The 12150-nt window shown below is 51.0% G+C and overlaps 1 protein-coding gene across 1 annotated transcript in view; it reads left to right on the forward strand.

Moving 5' to 3' along the window:
* The first annotated feature begins 244 nt into the window (after positions 1–244).
* LOC308050633 (sodium- and chloride-dependent GABA transporter 2-like) overlaps positions 245–12150 on the forward strand; it is a 32340-nt gene continuing 20434 nt past the window's right edge. Inside the window, exons 1-7 of the mRNA XM_080360791.1 lie at positions 245–354; positions 457–522; positions 1830–2042; positions 6480–6614; positions 7442–7582; positions 8184–8268; positions 11158–11290. Of these exons, the coding sequence (XP_080216917.1) occupies positions 318–354; positions 457–522; positions 1830–2042; positions 6480–6614; positions 7442–7582; positions 8184–8268; positions 11158–11290 (810 nt within the window). The 5' untranslated portion in view covers positions 245–317. The remainder of the gene's footprint in view (positions 355–456; positions 523–1829; positions 2043–6479; positions 6615–7441; positions 7583–8183; positions 8269–11157; positions 11291–12150) is intronic.

Raw genomic sequence — 12150 nt, forward strand, 5'->3', positions numbered from 1 at the left:
GGCTGCCCCCTGGGCACCGTGGGTTGTGCTGCGGTGCAGGATCATGCCCTGTGCCTGTGTCCTCCCTGCCCAAGAGAGACCCCAGGATGGGAACTCACCATAAATTTGTGCTTTGGCTCTTACCTCTTTCCCAGCAGGTCTTGAGGCTTTGGGTCCCTTGGGCAGGGCTGCAGGGGCACCTGTGTGTGGTGGTCTCCCCTTTCTCCAGAGACAATGTGTGGCGGAGGGATGATGGAGAGTGGGATCCAAGCAGTCCCTGCCCCGGGAGGGAGAGCACTGGTGGAGGCAGCGTGACCCCTTCTCGCAGGCAGGGGGGAATGAGCCCCTTTGCACTGATCATGAAATCAGTCATGTGTAGGTTTTTGTCCAGCCCTGGGGGGTGAGGGAAGGAATGTGGGTTGGGCAAAGTCTAGGATTACACCACGGGCTGAATTTTTCTTTCCACACTTTAAATAGCCAGCACCTTTTGGTCCTGCCTTCGCGTCTCCCGTCGGCTCGCGCCCCGACAGCGCCGTCCGCAAGGTAATAATACCTCAGCCCCTGTTTTCTTCTGCCCTGCTCCCCCTGTGCCCCACACCGTTTCGGGTCTGCTGTGGATGAGAGGTCATGCTGCGTTTTCTGCCTGTTTAATCATTTTCTAGCATGGAGGGGTCCTCCCAGTCCTTCATGCAGCCGCTGTCAAACGCCTGACAGTGTTTCTTGCTCTTCTTCAAGTCCCAGAGTATTTTATAGGGGACTATGTAGGGGGAGGGGAGAGGCTCAAAGTGCTACTTTGCCTTTTTTGTTTTGTTTTGTTTTTCCTCCCTGAATCAGGGACAGTGTCATTTGCTGCCAGTACATTTTCCTCCTCTCCTGGCAATGGAGTCACCAGCGGGAATGAATGGCGGAGTTAGGCTGGGGCTGGGGCAGCCGCTTTGGTGGGGAAAGAGCAGGCTCGAGGGCTGGCACTGTGCGGAGGAAAGTGCTCTTCTTGGCACACGGTCCTCAGCAATCCCAGCTTTGGCACCAGGTGTTGGTGGGAACTGCAGTCCTCACCCTTTGCCCTGTGGGGCTTTGCAGCCAGGAGGGCATCCTGCCCGTGAGTAACAGGCTGGAACATCCTTTGAACCTTCCAAATGGCTGCAGCAGAGCTGGTGCCACCTGTGCCTGTCTCCTTGCTATGCCCTGGGGCACCAGCTGTGCACCAGCAGTCACGCTGTGTCCTGGCTTTCCTGGGAGGAAAGGAGTCATCTCAGAGGTTTTTGGGGGACGGGTAGATTGCCACCAACAGTTGCCGTCACTGAAAGCAGAAATGTGTTTCCCCTCTTATTTCAGTTTGTCCTCTTCCCACATCTAAGGCTTCTGTGTGTTTTGTGGCTTTCATTGCATGGTCTGTAAAACCAGACTCCAGTAATCAGCAAGAGGAGAGAAGAGAAACCCTTGTAAAATAGCTTGTCAATTACTTGATCCTGCTCTCGCCCCTAAGTCTGTTCCCTGTACCTGCTGTGGTGGGAGCTCCAGCCTGGCTGAGCTGCTGGGTCTTCTGTGTAACACTGTGCTTAGAGGATGGGCTTCCAGAAGGAAGAGTGTGTTGAAATGAGTCAGTTAAAAATAATGAAACTGGTAGAGGCTTTTAAGGACTGTTTTTGGACTCAGCAGAGAAAGCACATGCATGGTCTTAGCACCTTCTTGCTAGCAGGAATTGGTACAGGAATCAGCATAAGAGGCAAGAGAGGAAGGGTTCAGCATGTGTGTGCACATGTCCTCTCCCCTCTCTTGCCTCCTGTATCCCAAATTTCTGCTTGTTGCATGGCTTGTGCTGAACATAATGAAGGAAACTCCTTCTGAAGGTGGGATGGATTACAGAGTCCCTGGTGCTGTCAGCAATGATGAAACAGTGTCCTCACACCCCATCATGGAAAAGGAGGAGGAGGAGAAGGACCAGACCTTGGAGCGAGGGCAGTGGAACAACAAGCTGGAATACTTCCTGTCTGTGGCTGGGGAGATTATCGGCTTGGGAAATGTCTGGCGCTTCCCCTACCTTTGCTACAAGAATGGTGGAGGTAAGTGCAACCCTGTCCCTGGCCACCCCTGGGGATTCCCGCTCACCCGTGTCCCTCTGTGGTTCCTCCTGCCTCTGCCACATCCACATCTGGCCCTGCTCACCCCTGGCAGCAGTCTCTCAGTAATGCCTGAACCACGAGTCTGAAGAGAGGATGCCAACCTGCCAGCACAGTGTCACCATCTGGGCTATGTGCAGGGGCTATTTTGACCTGCTGGGATGTGGGTGACCAAACGGTGATGTCCCAGGGTTTCTGGTCACTCTGTTTCCCTGTGGTGTGTGGAATCCTGGTCCTGCTGGCGAGGTGGGCAGCCATCAGCAGGGGGAGGCAGGAGGGCCCTGGTGGGGGGCTTGGCTCTTGGAGCAGCATGATTCACCTCAGGCAACATATCCTTGAGGAACACCAGGAGCCCTGTGCAAACAAGGTGGCAGGTCCTGGTGATGCAGCAGGGAGCAGTGCAGGAGGCTGCTGGCACCGTAGTCCTCACACGTGCTGCCAGGAGCTGTAGAATTTCCTGAAGGCTCAGGAAGCCTCCAAGGGACTCTTGACCACGGGTCCTAGTCTGTTATCTGGTCATGGAGGGATGTCCCTCAGGGACTGGTGCCGAAGCTGGGAGGCAGGAATCGGGCAGAGCAAGAGGGCGCAGCTGCCCTCCTGCAGTGCCCTCACAGCATCTGCTGCAGCTGTGAGTGCAGGCGAGAGGGAACACACACCCCTGAGATATGCAGTGGGGATGTGAGGTGTGCAGACAGACAGACGTGTTTGAGGGAGAGAGAATGGGGTGTTGCTGTCACCCCTGAGGTGCCATCACACTGGTGCTGCTCTGACTCTGCTGGGCAGTGACCAGTGGCTGATCCCCTGTGAGTCTGGGCTGCACTGTGGCTTGGCAGCAGAGCTGGGCTTGCTTTTGCAGGTGGAGAGTTGCCACAGGCTTGTACAGGTGTTTGTGCCTGCTTTTACTTTATGCTTGCCTTTTAAAGGAGAAAACTATTTAAAAACCAGAAGCCCAAAGGCCTTCTCATATTTGGCTTGGTGGCACATGGAGAAGGAGTTGCTCTCCCAGTCTGCTGATTAATTGCTAATTGGGCTCTCCGGAAGGGCAGGGGAGAGGGGAAACAGTGCTTGGCTGGGAGCTGGCAGGGAGCAAGTGCTGGGGACCCGGGGCTGAAATCCCCTGGCTTGAGCTTGGCGTAGTCTCATGGGCCTCACTAAACTGCTTTCATCCCAGTGGCATAAAAGAGGATTAACCGCTGTTTAGCTACTTTCACACCATGCTTTGCTTAGCGTTTGTTTCTTTTCACCAGCTGGCTGGGCATTTTCTTTCCCTGTTGAAAAAGGAGGATTTTTCATGTTTTCTTTTTCCACGGAGAATGTTTCTTGGCTGCTTGCTAAGCTGTGTCTGCTCCCACTGCTGCACCCTCCTGGGTGCCAGCCCATCATGGGGAGCAGGACCATGGACCCTGACCTGGCATCCCTTGGCTTGGGTGCCAGGGGAGACCTCAAGGAAGGCTCTGGAGGAAGTGGAGATGTTGTATGTGGTTGGACAGCAGAAGCAAGACACAAAGCGAATTCTCAGCCATTTTTCCCCTTAGAAGAGGGCATGAAGCAAAACCTCAAGAAGCAGCAGAGGCTGCGAGGAGTTGGAAATCTCAGGCAAATTTCTGATCTCCAGCCCCTTTCCCATGAGGTTAGAGCAAGGATGGGGCATGAAACTCTCATGCAGAGAGGAAAGTGGTTCCTGTATGGCTTTTCCTGGGGCAAGGCAGTGCGACAAGGCTGTGCAGGACTTGGGGCTCCCTCCTGCCTCGTGGAACTCAGCCTGCCCTGGCTGGTGCTCTATCACATCCCTTGTAATGCCTTGAGATTACCTTTAAAAGCTACCAGAGGTTTTTTCCTGTACTGCTTTGGGAAGGCTGGTCCATAGAGTTGCTTCTCTGGTTATTAAATAAAGGTGAGAGACCTTTATTTAATATTTAGCTTCTGGTCAACCATGGCCAGCCTACAACCATTTGCTTTCATGCCACTATTACTGCCCAGTTGAAATGGCCCTGTCCCACCAGCTGACTTCTTCTTACCATCATGAATTGTGTGTAGGCAGCGGTGATAGCTGCTCTCACATCTTCCTTTGCTGCTCTAAATAAGTCAGGCTTTTCACAAAAAAAAGATATCTGCAAAATCTGAGCTATGCAAAGAGGAGCAGCTATTACTTCTCCTTTCTATAGGGATATTACACATAACAAAGAGTAGTCCCTTACATATTTGGTGCTTGGTGTTTGATACCAAGGTCCTATATAGTAAGGGAAAAAAAGAAGAGCAAAAAATGTTGTTTTTTTCCTCTTGTTCACTCTTGCTCTCACCTCCAGTGGCAGGGTCAGGCCCTCCCTGGCAGGCTGGCCCCATGGATTGGGAAATACTGGGGAAGCCTGTCTGGTGGTGTGGCTGCACTCCCCAAACTGGCTGGTCCCAAGGGCCGACTGCCACCCCTGCACATGCGGAGGGGAAGGTGCTGCAGTGGAGGGGGCATGTGTGGCTCTGCTGGGCCCCTCTCCTGGGCTTTTCCTCCTCGCAGTCCCTGCCTGAGGGCCATCCTGCCCGCTGCTCTTGCCTGGCTATGCGGGCAAGCAGCAGCCCTCTGCCAGCTGAATGAAAAGAGATGGGGAGCGGTGGTGGGGCTGGCATCAGGGTTGTCCCACCCTGTCTGTCCCCCCAACCTGGGGAGCAAGGGGAGCAGGGCAGATCATAGTCCCTGGCCCAAACATGTCTCTGCAAATCTCTCCTTTACCCCACCATAATTTTGTATTATGTAACAGTTTGCATGCCAAGACCCTGCGGTTAGACCTCCAAAGCATGAAACCTGCCTGAAACCTGGGATAACCAGAGGTTCTAAGGAAGGTAACAGGCCAGACCCAATCTGCAAGTAGGGGAAATCCAGGCTGGAAAGCTTGACCTGCCATCTCAGAGACATCTCCGGGGAACCCCTGGCTACAGTTTGGTTAAATACAAACTTTTATATGAGAATAATCTCTCTTGGAAATAGGTTCCAGTTTTATGATCACAGGATTACACACAAGTTGGGAGTTGAGGGGATGGCGTTGATACAACCATTTCCCCTGCCCTTTGCCCTCACCAACTTCTATTTGCTGGTGGAGGGACAGCACATGGACAGATGCTTGTTGTTCCCACGGGGCTGCCAGGTATCAGCATCCCTTCAGCTGCTGTTTGTCCGCAGGGAGCTGCTGAGATGCTATCCCTATCTATTATGTTGATTCCATTCTTCTTGCAAGAAAGGGAGGGCTGTGGCTCTGTACCCTGCTGGGATGAGTGTGAGGTGGGACTTCTGGCCAGTTCCCGGAGCCCCCGTTTCCTCTCTGTAGGCTAGCTAAGCTTCTTAATGAAATCTCTTGGGGTTTGAGTTTATTTGTGCACCGGCGTTGTTATTTATTTCCCATACACCCCCACCGACCAGACTGCAGAGCCAGTCAGCGTCTCACTGGCACAGAAAAGGCTGCCACTCTCCGCTTGGCACTGCTCCTTTCCACAGCAGCTCTTCATCCTGCCCCATGTCCCTGGCTTTGCAGGAGGTCTTGAGCAGCTCTGGTGGCACACGAGTGCAGCAGGGAGCGTGGACCATCTTGCAGGGCTGTCTCTGTCCTCTGCAGGATAAAAGCCATTAAAGCATTTAACATTAGCCTGGGGTAATTAAAAAACGTGATGGATTTTATCTCTCCATGCCTGGTTTCATGACAGGGCTTCACCAGGAGGGCAGCCCTGGCCACTGATGTGAGGTACATACTTTCCTGTACCACTTGCTTTTTGCTTGCATATCTGCTGCTTTTTTGGTGAGCAAATGACCGAGTAAACCCACAGACTAGGTAAAGGTGTCAGTCTCTACATGCTCCTCAGTGCCTTGGTGTTGTCACCTGTGAGCCTGTCAGCTTATTCTGTCAGAATAATTAACGTGAAAGGAGCCACCAATTTGATTGAAAGTCACAATGGTTATAAACCAGGATGTTCCCCTTATTTCTGTACAGCTATTGAGAACTTATTTCACTCTTCTGCACAAAAATCAGGCCTAGAAACTTCCCTTCCCCTTTCTCTTCAACCTTTCCTCGTCCCTCTTTTCCCTTTCCCTTTCCCTTTCCTTTTCCCTTTCCCTTTCCTTCCTTTTTTTTTTTTTTTCTTTTGTTTTTCCTTTCCTTTTTATCTTTTCTAAACGTTGAGTTTGTCATGCACTTGCCTCACTCTAGGAGATGAAACATGAGAAAAATCCCTTTTTTTCTGGCACCTGTGTCCATGGCCTTCCCGCCCCACAGCCCCCAACCCCTCCAAGGCTGTCACCCCTCAAGGAGGGACCTGCTCAGTGCCAGACTGGAGATGGCCTGACCCAAGTCACCCTAAAGGGGCTTATTTCTCCTATCTGCTGCTTGAATCTGTCAGGTGCCTTCTTCATCCCCTACCTCATCTTCCTCTTCACTTGTGGGATCCCTGTCTTCTTCCTGGAGACGGCACTGGGGCAGTACACCAGCCAGGGAGGGGTGACAGCCTGGCGCAGGATCTGCCCCCTCTTTGAAGGTGAGTGGGGTGAAGCTGGGAGGGCACGGCAAGGTGGGGCGACCGTGGGACCCCAGGGGGGTTGAGTGGCGATGCATCTCCCCACAGTTAAGCTCATCATGTACCTCCACACATCTTCTGCCTACAACGGAGGATCCCAGACCAGGGATGCTGGAAAAATTGATGGCCTTTCTCACCAAACAGTTCTCATCATTACGCTGCATGCCAGCTTCCTTCTTCATGGCTGCAGCTCTGGCCAGGAGCTTTGTACCCAACTGAGGTTGTCTTCCAAGAGCTAAATGATGAAAATGCCTCTAGAGGTTATAAGGAACCTAAAATATGGTACTATTTTTTAAAGTCAATATTATGTCATTTTCCTGATTTTGTAGATCACTTAAAATCTTCGTGGTAAAAGGTGTCGACTGTCTTAATAAGTTGTTAGCTGTCAGATCTACTTCTAGCACTGTTTCAGCACAGTCATCCAGCCTCAAGCTACTTTCTTTGATGTGTCTGAAGAAGGGTTTTTTCAGCAGTTAGAGCACTGTCATATTTTTCTGTCCCTTTGGGTGGCTTTCCAACCATAATTTGCCAGTCCCCAAGGAAGCCTGTGGTGGGGTGTTAGAAAGAGTGGGTGCCTGAGGTCTCTGCTCAAGCCCCTGCTGATACAGCATGGTGAGCTTCAGAGAGGGGATGGTGGCTCTGGTGGCCACCCCACTGGCATTCATCCAGCAGCAGGGTCAAAATGTGGAGCAGCAGATGAAAACTTTGGGTGAGCACCTCCCAAAGGGGAGTCCTCTTACTGTCTACCAGTGTGTGGGTGACCTGCCTTCGGGGCTCCCTTTCTGCAGGAATTGGCTACGCCTCACAGGTCATCGTTGTACTTCTGAGCTTCTACTACATCGTTGTCCTGGCCTGGGCCTTGTTTTATCTCTTCAGTTCATTCACCATTGACCTCCCTTGGGGCAGCTGTGACCATGAGTGGAACACAGGTGGGTGCGGAGCCCTCTCCCAATCCTCCACCAGCTCCTGGCTGAGGGAAACCTGCTGCTGACCAGGGCCAAACCTCAAGAAGCGTGGCTTGCCACTGCTTGGGTGGGACTGCTGGTCATAGGGGTTGGGAGTCTTGGGTCACTGCAGTGATCCTGGTGCTTTTGGGGAAGCAGCTTAGTTGATCTGGGTCTTTGCTAGAGAGCACCAGTGCTGGCACTGCCCAGCCACTTGCAGCACCCAGCTAGGACCGTGCAGTGGCGGCCTCCCTGGTGGCTCCTGCTCTGGGCTTCAGCCACCATGGGCATTTTTCCTCTTGGCATCTTCCAGTCATCCTGGGCTGTGTGTCAGCCATAGACCCAGTGCTGGTCCATGCTCACCATGCCCACTGGAAGGAAAAAATTAAATGCCATCATCTTAATCGTCACAGGTTTCTTGCCAGTTTTACCCTAGAGGGGACTGCTTTTGTGCACTTTTGGGTCTATATGAAATCAATGTCAATGAGAGTTGACACTGTGGATAGAAAGGGAGGAATTTTTTGGATCCTCCAGTATTCCATTTGCTGCTGCTTATGCTCCCTCTCTCCCTGGGCCTCTCCCACAGGGAACTGCATGGAACTCCAGAAGGCAAACTCGACGTTCAATGTGACCAATGAAAATGCCACCTCCCCTGTCATCGAGTTCTGGGAGTAAGTAAAGGCCAGGCCTATACCTTACTTTCCTCTGGGACATAACTTCCCTGGGCAAGGAACAAACCGTGCAGCATCACTTCCTATTAACCCATGCTTGCCAGAAGAGGACACAAGAGAGGAAGCTGGGCGAGTTGGGGTGAAGGCTCTCAGGAATGGCACTGTCAGCCAGGGTAATTTCGCTGGGCTTGTGGTATTTGTCTGGAGCTGTACTGGTGTGCCTTGGAGACATCTGTCTTTGTCCTTCTCTGATGTTGCGTTCCTGTTCCTCTGGAACTTCTGGGTGTCTGTCTCACTGACCTCAGTGATGGCTAGCTGACTGTGGAAGACCTTACCTCACCAATGCTTTGCCTCCTCTGGTCCTTGATGTTTCATTTATTGTCATTTTCTCCCTTATTCCATTCTTCTGTTGAACTCTCCTTTTCTCCATTTGTGCTGCTTCCTCACTTGCTCTTCACTGCCAGCTGAGAACTTCCTTACACAGTTGTTTCCTCCTGCAATGGAGGTGAATTGGCTGTGTGTTCCCCATCCTGAAGCTTTGGTTCAGACTTACCCAGGGTGCAAATCTCAATAAAATTGCTAGCACTCCCTCAGGGTATAGTGTCCATCACTCAATGGTTTGGACTACAGTTTATATATCTGCTGGATTATTCATCACTCATGTTCTGTTTGGAGAAGTCTGACCCGTGCAGTCATTGACCTGACTGGTGGCTGCAGCCCGTGTAACTCTGCCCAGGACATGGGTGCCAAGACTATAAGTGGGCATGGGGTAAAAGCCACAGCTCTATGATGGGTTTTTGTCTGTGTGTTTTGTGAGCTGTGTGTGTTTAGCTGTTGAAGAAGAGGCCTTGAAGCCCTGTGGTGTACCGTAAGAGTTCATGGTGGTAATGCAGTAGATGATCTTTCCTTTGAATCCATGCTACTGTGTGATACCAGCATGTTCCTGGAAGGCTCTGGCATGGTGGATGAGGACTTCTGTACGTGTGCTAGTCTTTAACTTAAAAGTAGAAAAATAAGGGATGTTTTTTACTTTAAAGTAGCTAATATGCAAGCTATTTTGAGGGGAGAAGTTCACCAAAATTGAAATGAAGTGCTGGGATCAGCTTACTTCAGAGTGAAATCAGTGTCCTCACTTTCATTGTTTTCTCCCCTTGTGTGAATTACCCTGAGGAACAGAATAGCTGTATTTCTGACTTGAAGGCATAGGCCTGTTGTCTTGGGATCTCTGATGATCTTCAGCACCTCCTGGGAGAAAAGGCACAATGAAGTACTGAGCCCTGTCCAACAGGCTGTGCAAATGGCCCCTCTGCTGACACTGTATTCTCCTTGTGCATGTGGATGGATGGAGGGCTCTGCCCTTGCTGCCAGGTGCTGTCAGCGTGTGGAGCACACAGCACCTCTGGACTATCCCTGGCTCAGCATAGGGATGCTAGTTTAAAATTTCAAAGTTTTTTATGCTTTTTCTGTCTTCTGTGTGCTCCCTGAGCCTGCATTCTCCCTCTGCCTGCTGCTCATGTGTGATTAGATGGTGACCTGCTGGTCTTAGGCTGCTTTTCATGAGGCTGACTGCTGGAAATGCTGTGACCATTCCTAGTGTTACGGGTGAAACGGCACCTGGAACTGGAAATTTCCACTGTCCATTGCTTCCAATAAAGCATCTGTTCCTGCCCTCCCTGGGCGGGGAGGTAGGAGGCCACTATTTCCTGCAGAAGTGCTGACCTGCCAGAGGGCTGATGGCACCCTTCCGAGGCCTCTTCTGGATACAGTGCAGCACCCAGGCAGTTGTGCTCTGCTGGCACCCTATCCCCACTGGTTACAGAGTCCACATCCTTAGAAGCAGGAAAGGAACAACATGATGAAACCTACCTGGTGGAGCAGAGTAATTTTTCTGACCCTCCCTCTCATCTCTCTTCATCTGGCACAAGGCTGTGGGGCAGGAAAGGAGGCAGTGTGTCTTAGACTGCTGTTCTCCAGGAGCATAACATTTATTTGGGGATAACTGCTGTCTTTTGCAGCAGAGTGGGCATTGCTGCTAGGCTCCAGTGTAGTGCATGTCCATCTCTGCCTGTCTTAGGCTTGGGATTTTGCGACTGCACCATGGTGTTTCACGCTCAGATCCATCTGTGTGGTATAGGAGATGGAGGAGGGTGAGTCCATACTTCTGGAAGTGATGAGGAAGATTTGACATACCCACAACATGGAAAGCTGCTATATGGCCAAGGTGATACTGTAAGACCTTAGCTGAACCAAAGTCCATCTAGCCCAGGATCCTATTCTCCATACTGGCTGAAAGAGGATGCCCAAGGTGGCCTCTTCTGACTGTGCAATGGGAATTATTGTGGTCTTGGTTGAGTCTTAGTCATGGTATGAGATGCTATGCTGCTCTGAGTCCAGAGGTGAAATCTGTAGCTGCTCCTAAAGGCAGAAGTAGTGTGCTATGGAGAAAGGGCTGGACAGCATTGCTTCTTGGGTGATCCTCATGAATTCTGCATGGTAAGTGCAAGGTATTGTTCACTTCGAGGTTTGAAGCATGTCAGAAATGTAGGTGAACCTTGTGTACAGGAAAAAGGTCTAGGCAGAGCTTGTGTGTACAAAGTGCTGCATGTTCTTGCAGAGACAGACCTCTTACCCTAGAGGACAAGACAGATGAAGGGTGGGAGGAGGACAGGAGAAGAAATGTCTTGGTCCAACATGCATGGATCTGCCAGACTGGTAGTACTTTTAAAAGGGGAGCACTGCTTGATTCCCCTGAGGTTTGATTCCTCTTGAGCTCTTCTCTCCAGAGCCACCAGGTGCCATGGAGATGTGGCAGGATCCAGTGTGGTGTTTGGAATGTTAGTGGTCAACAGCAGTAACGCCTGGATGTTCCTTTGCTTCCCCCCAACACAGGAGGAGAGTTCTAAAGATTTCTGATGGCATCCAGCACCTGGGCAGCCTGCGGTGGGAGCTGGTTCTGTGTCTCTTGCTGGCCTGGATCATCTGTTACTTCTGCATTTGGAAAGGGGTCAAGTCTACAGGCAAGGTGAGTCCTTGGTTCAGATCGAGCCTCCTCCCTTGATCACAGCTGGAATGCTTGATCTACTCACCTTTTGTATGTTTAGAAAGGTCCTAGGAATACCCTGGGAACCACTCCCTGAATAAGCTGGCAGGAGCTTGTGGGGCTCAACTTGCAGCAGGAGTGTGAGCCAGGCTCTGTGTTTTGGGTAGGAAAGGATGGGAGCACTGAGATGTCTCAGAGCATCAACTTTCAAGTTGTATATCCCCATCTGGTCCCTCTGCATCCACAGGCCCAGGAGACCCTGCAGTCTTCTTATTTATGGGATGGTTGCATGCTCCCTTCCCTCCCACCACAGTGTGAGCAAGCAGCCTGTTTTTGCCTCTGCTGGCAAGTGCAGCTAGAAAATCTTCAAATTCATTAGATAGCAAGGAAGATAACTGTGATGGCCTCAATGCTCTCTGCCTCATTGCCATGGGGATCTATTTTTTTTCTTTTTGTTCATCTTAACTCTTCCTACAGTTGTGCTTATTCTCCAGCAGTAAAGGTGTTTGTTCATTTGTTTGTTTTCCCCACACTGGTCACCACAGAGGTATTTCTTTGAATGCTTCTGGGAAAGGTTGATGTGACCATCCAGCTCCATCTCATGCTCGCTCTTTGCAGAGTGTGCCACTGTCATTTGCACTGACCCCTTAACTTAGTTTCTGCTACTGCCTCCTAACCCATTCCCAGCCAGCTTTGTCTGGAGCCAGCAAGAACAGATGGAAATGAAAAGGTTTTGTATGTTATCGAAATGGTGTCTTCTCAGCATGCTTTGAAAGAGACATCGTGTGTGATGAGGTGTAAACTTCAGCTGCATTCATTTCCATTGAGTTGATGGTATGGAT

This window comes from Nesoenas mayeri, assembly GCF_963082525.1.
Source record: "Nesoenas mayeri genome assembly, chromosome: 1".
In the NCBI taxonomy this organism is placed as follows: Eukaryota; Metazoa; Chordata; class Aves; order Columbiformes; family Columbidae; genus Nesoenas; species Nesoenas mayeri.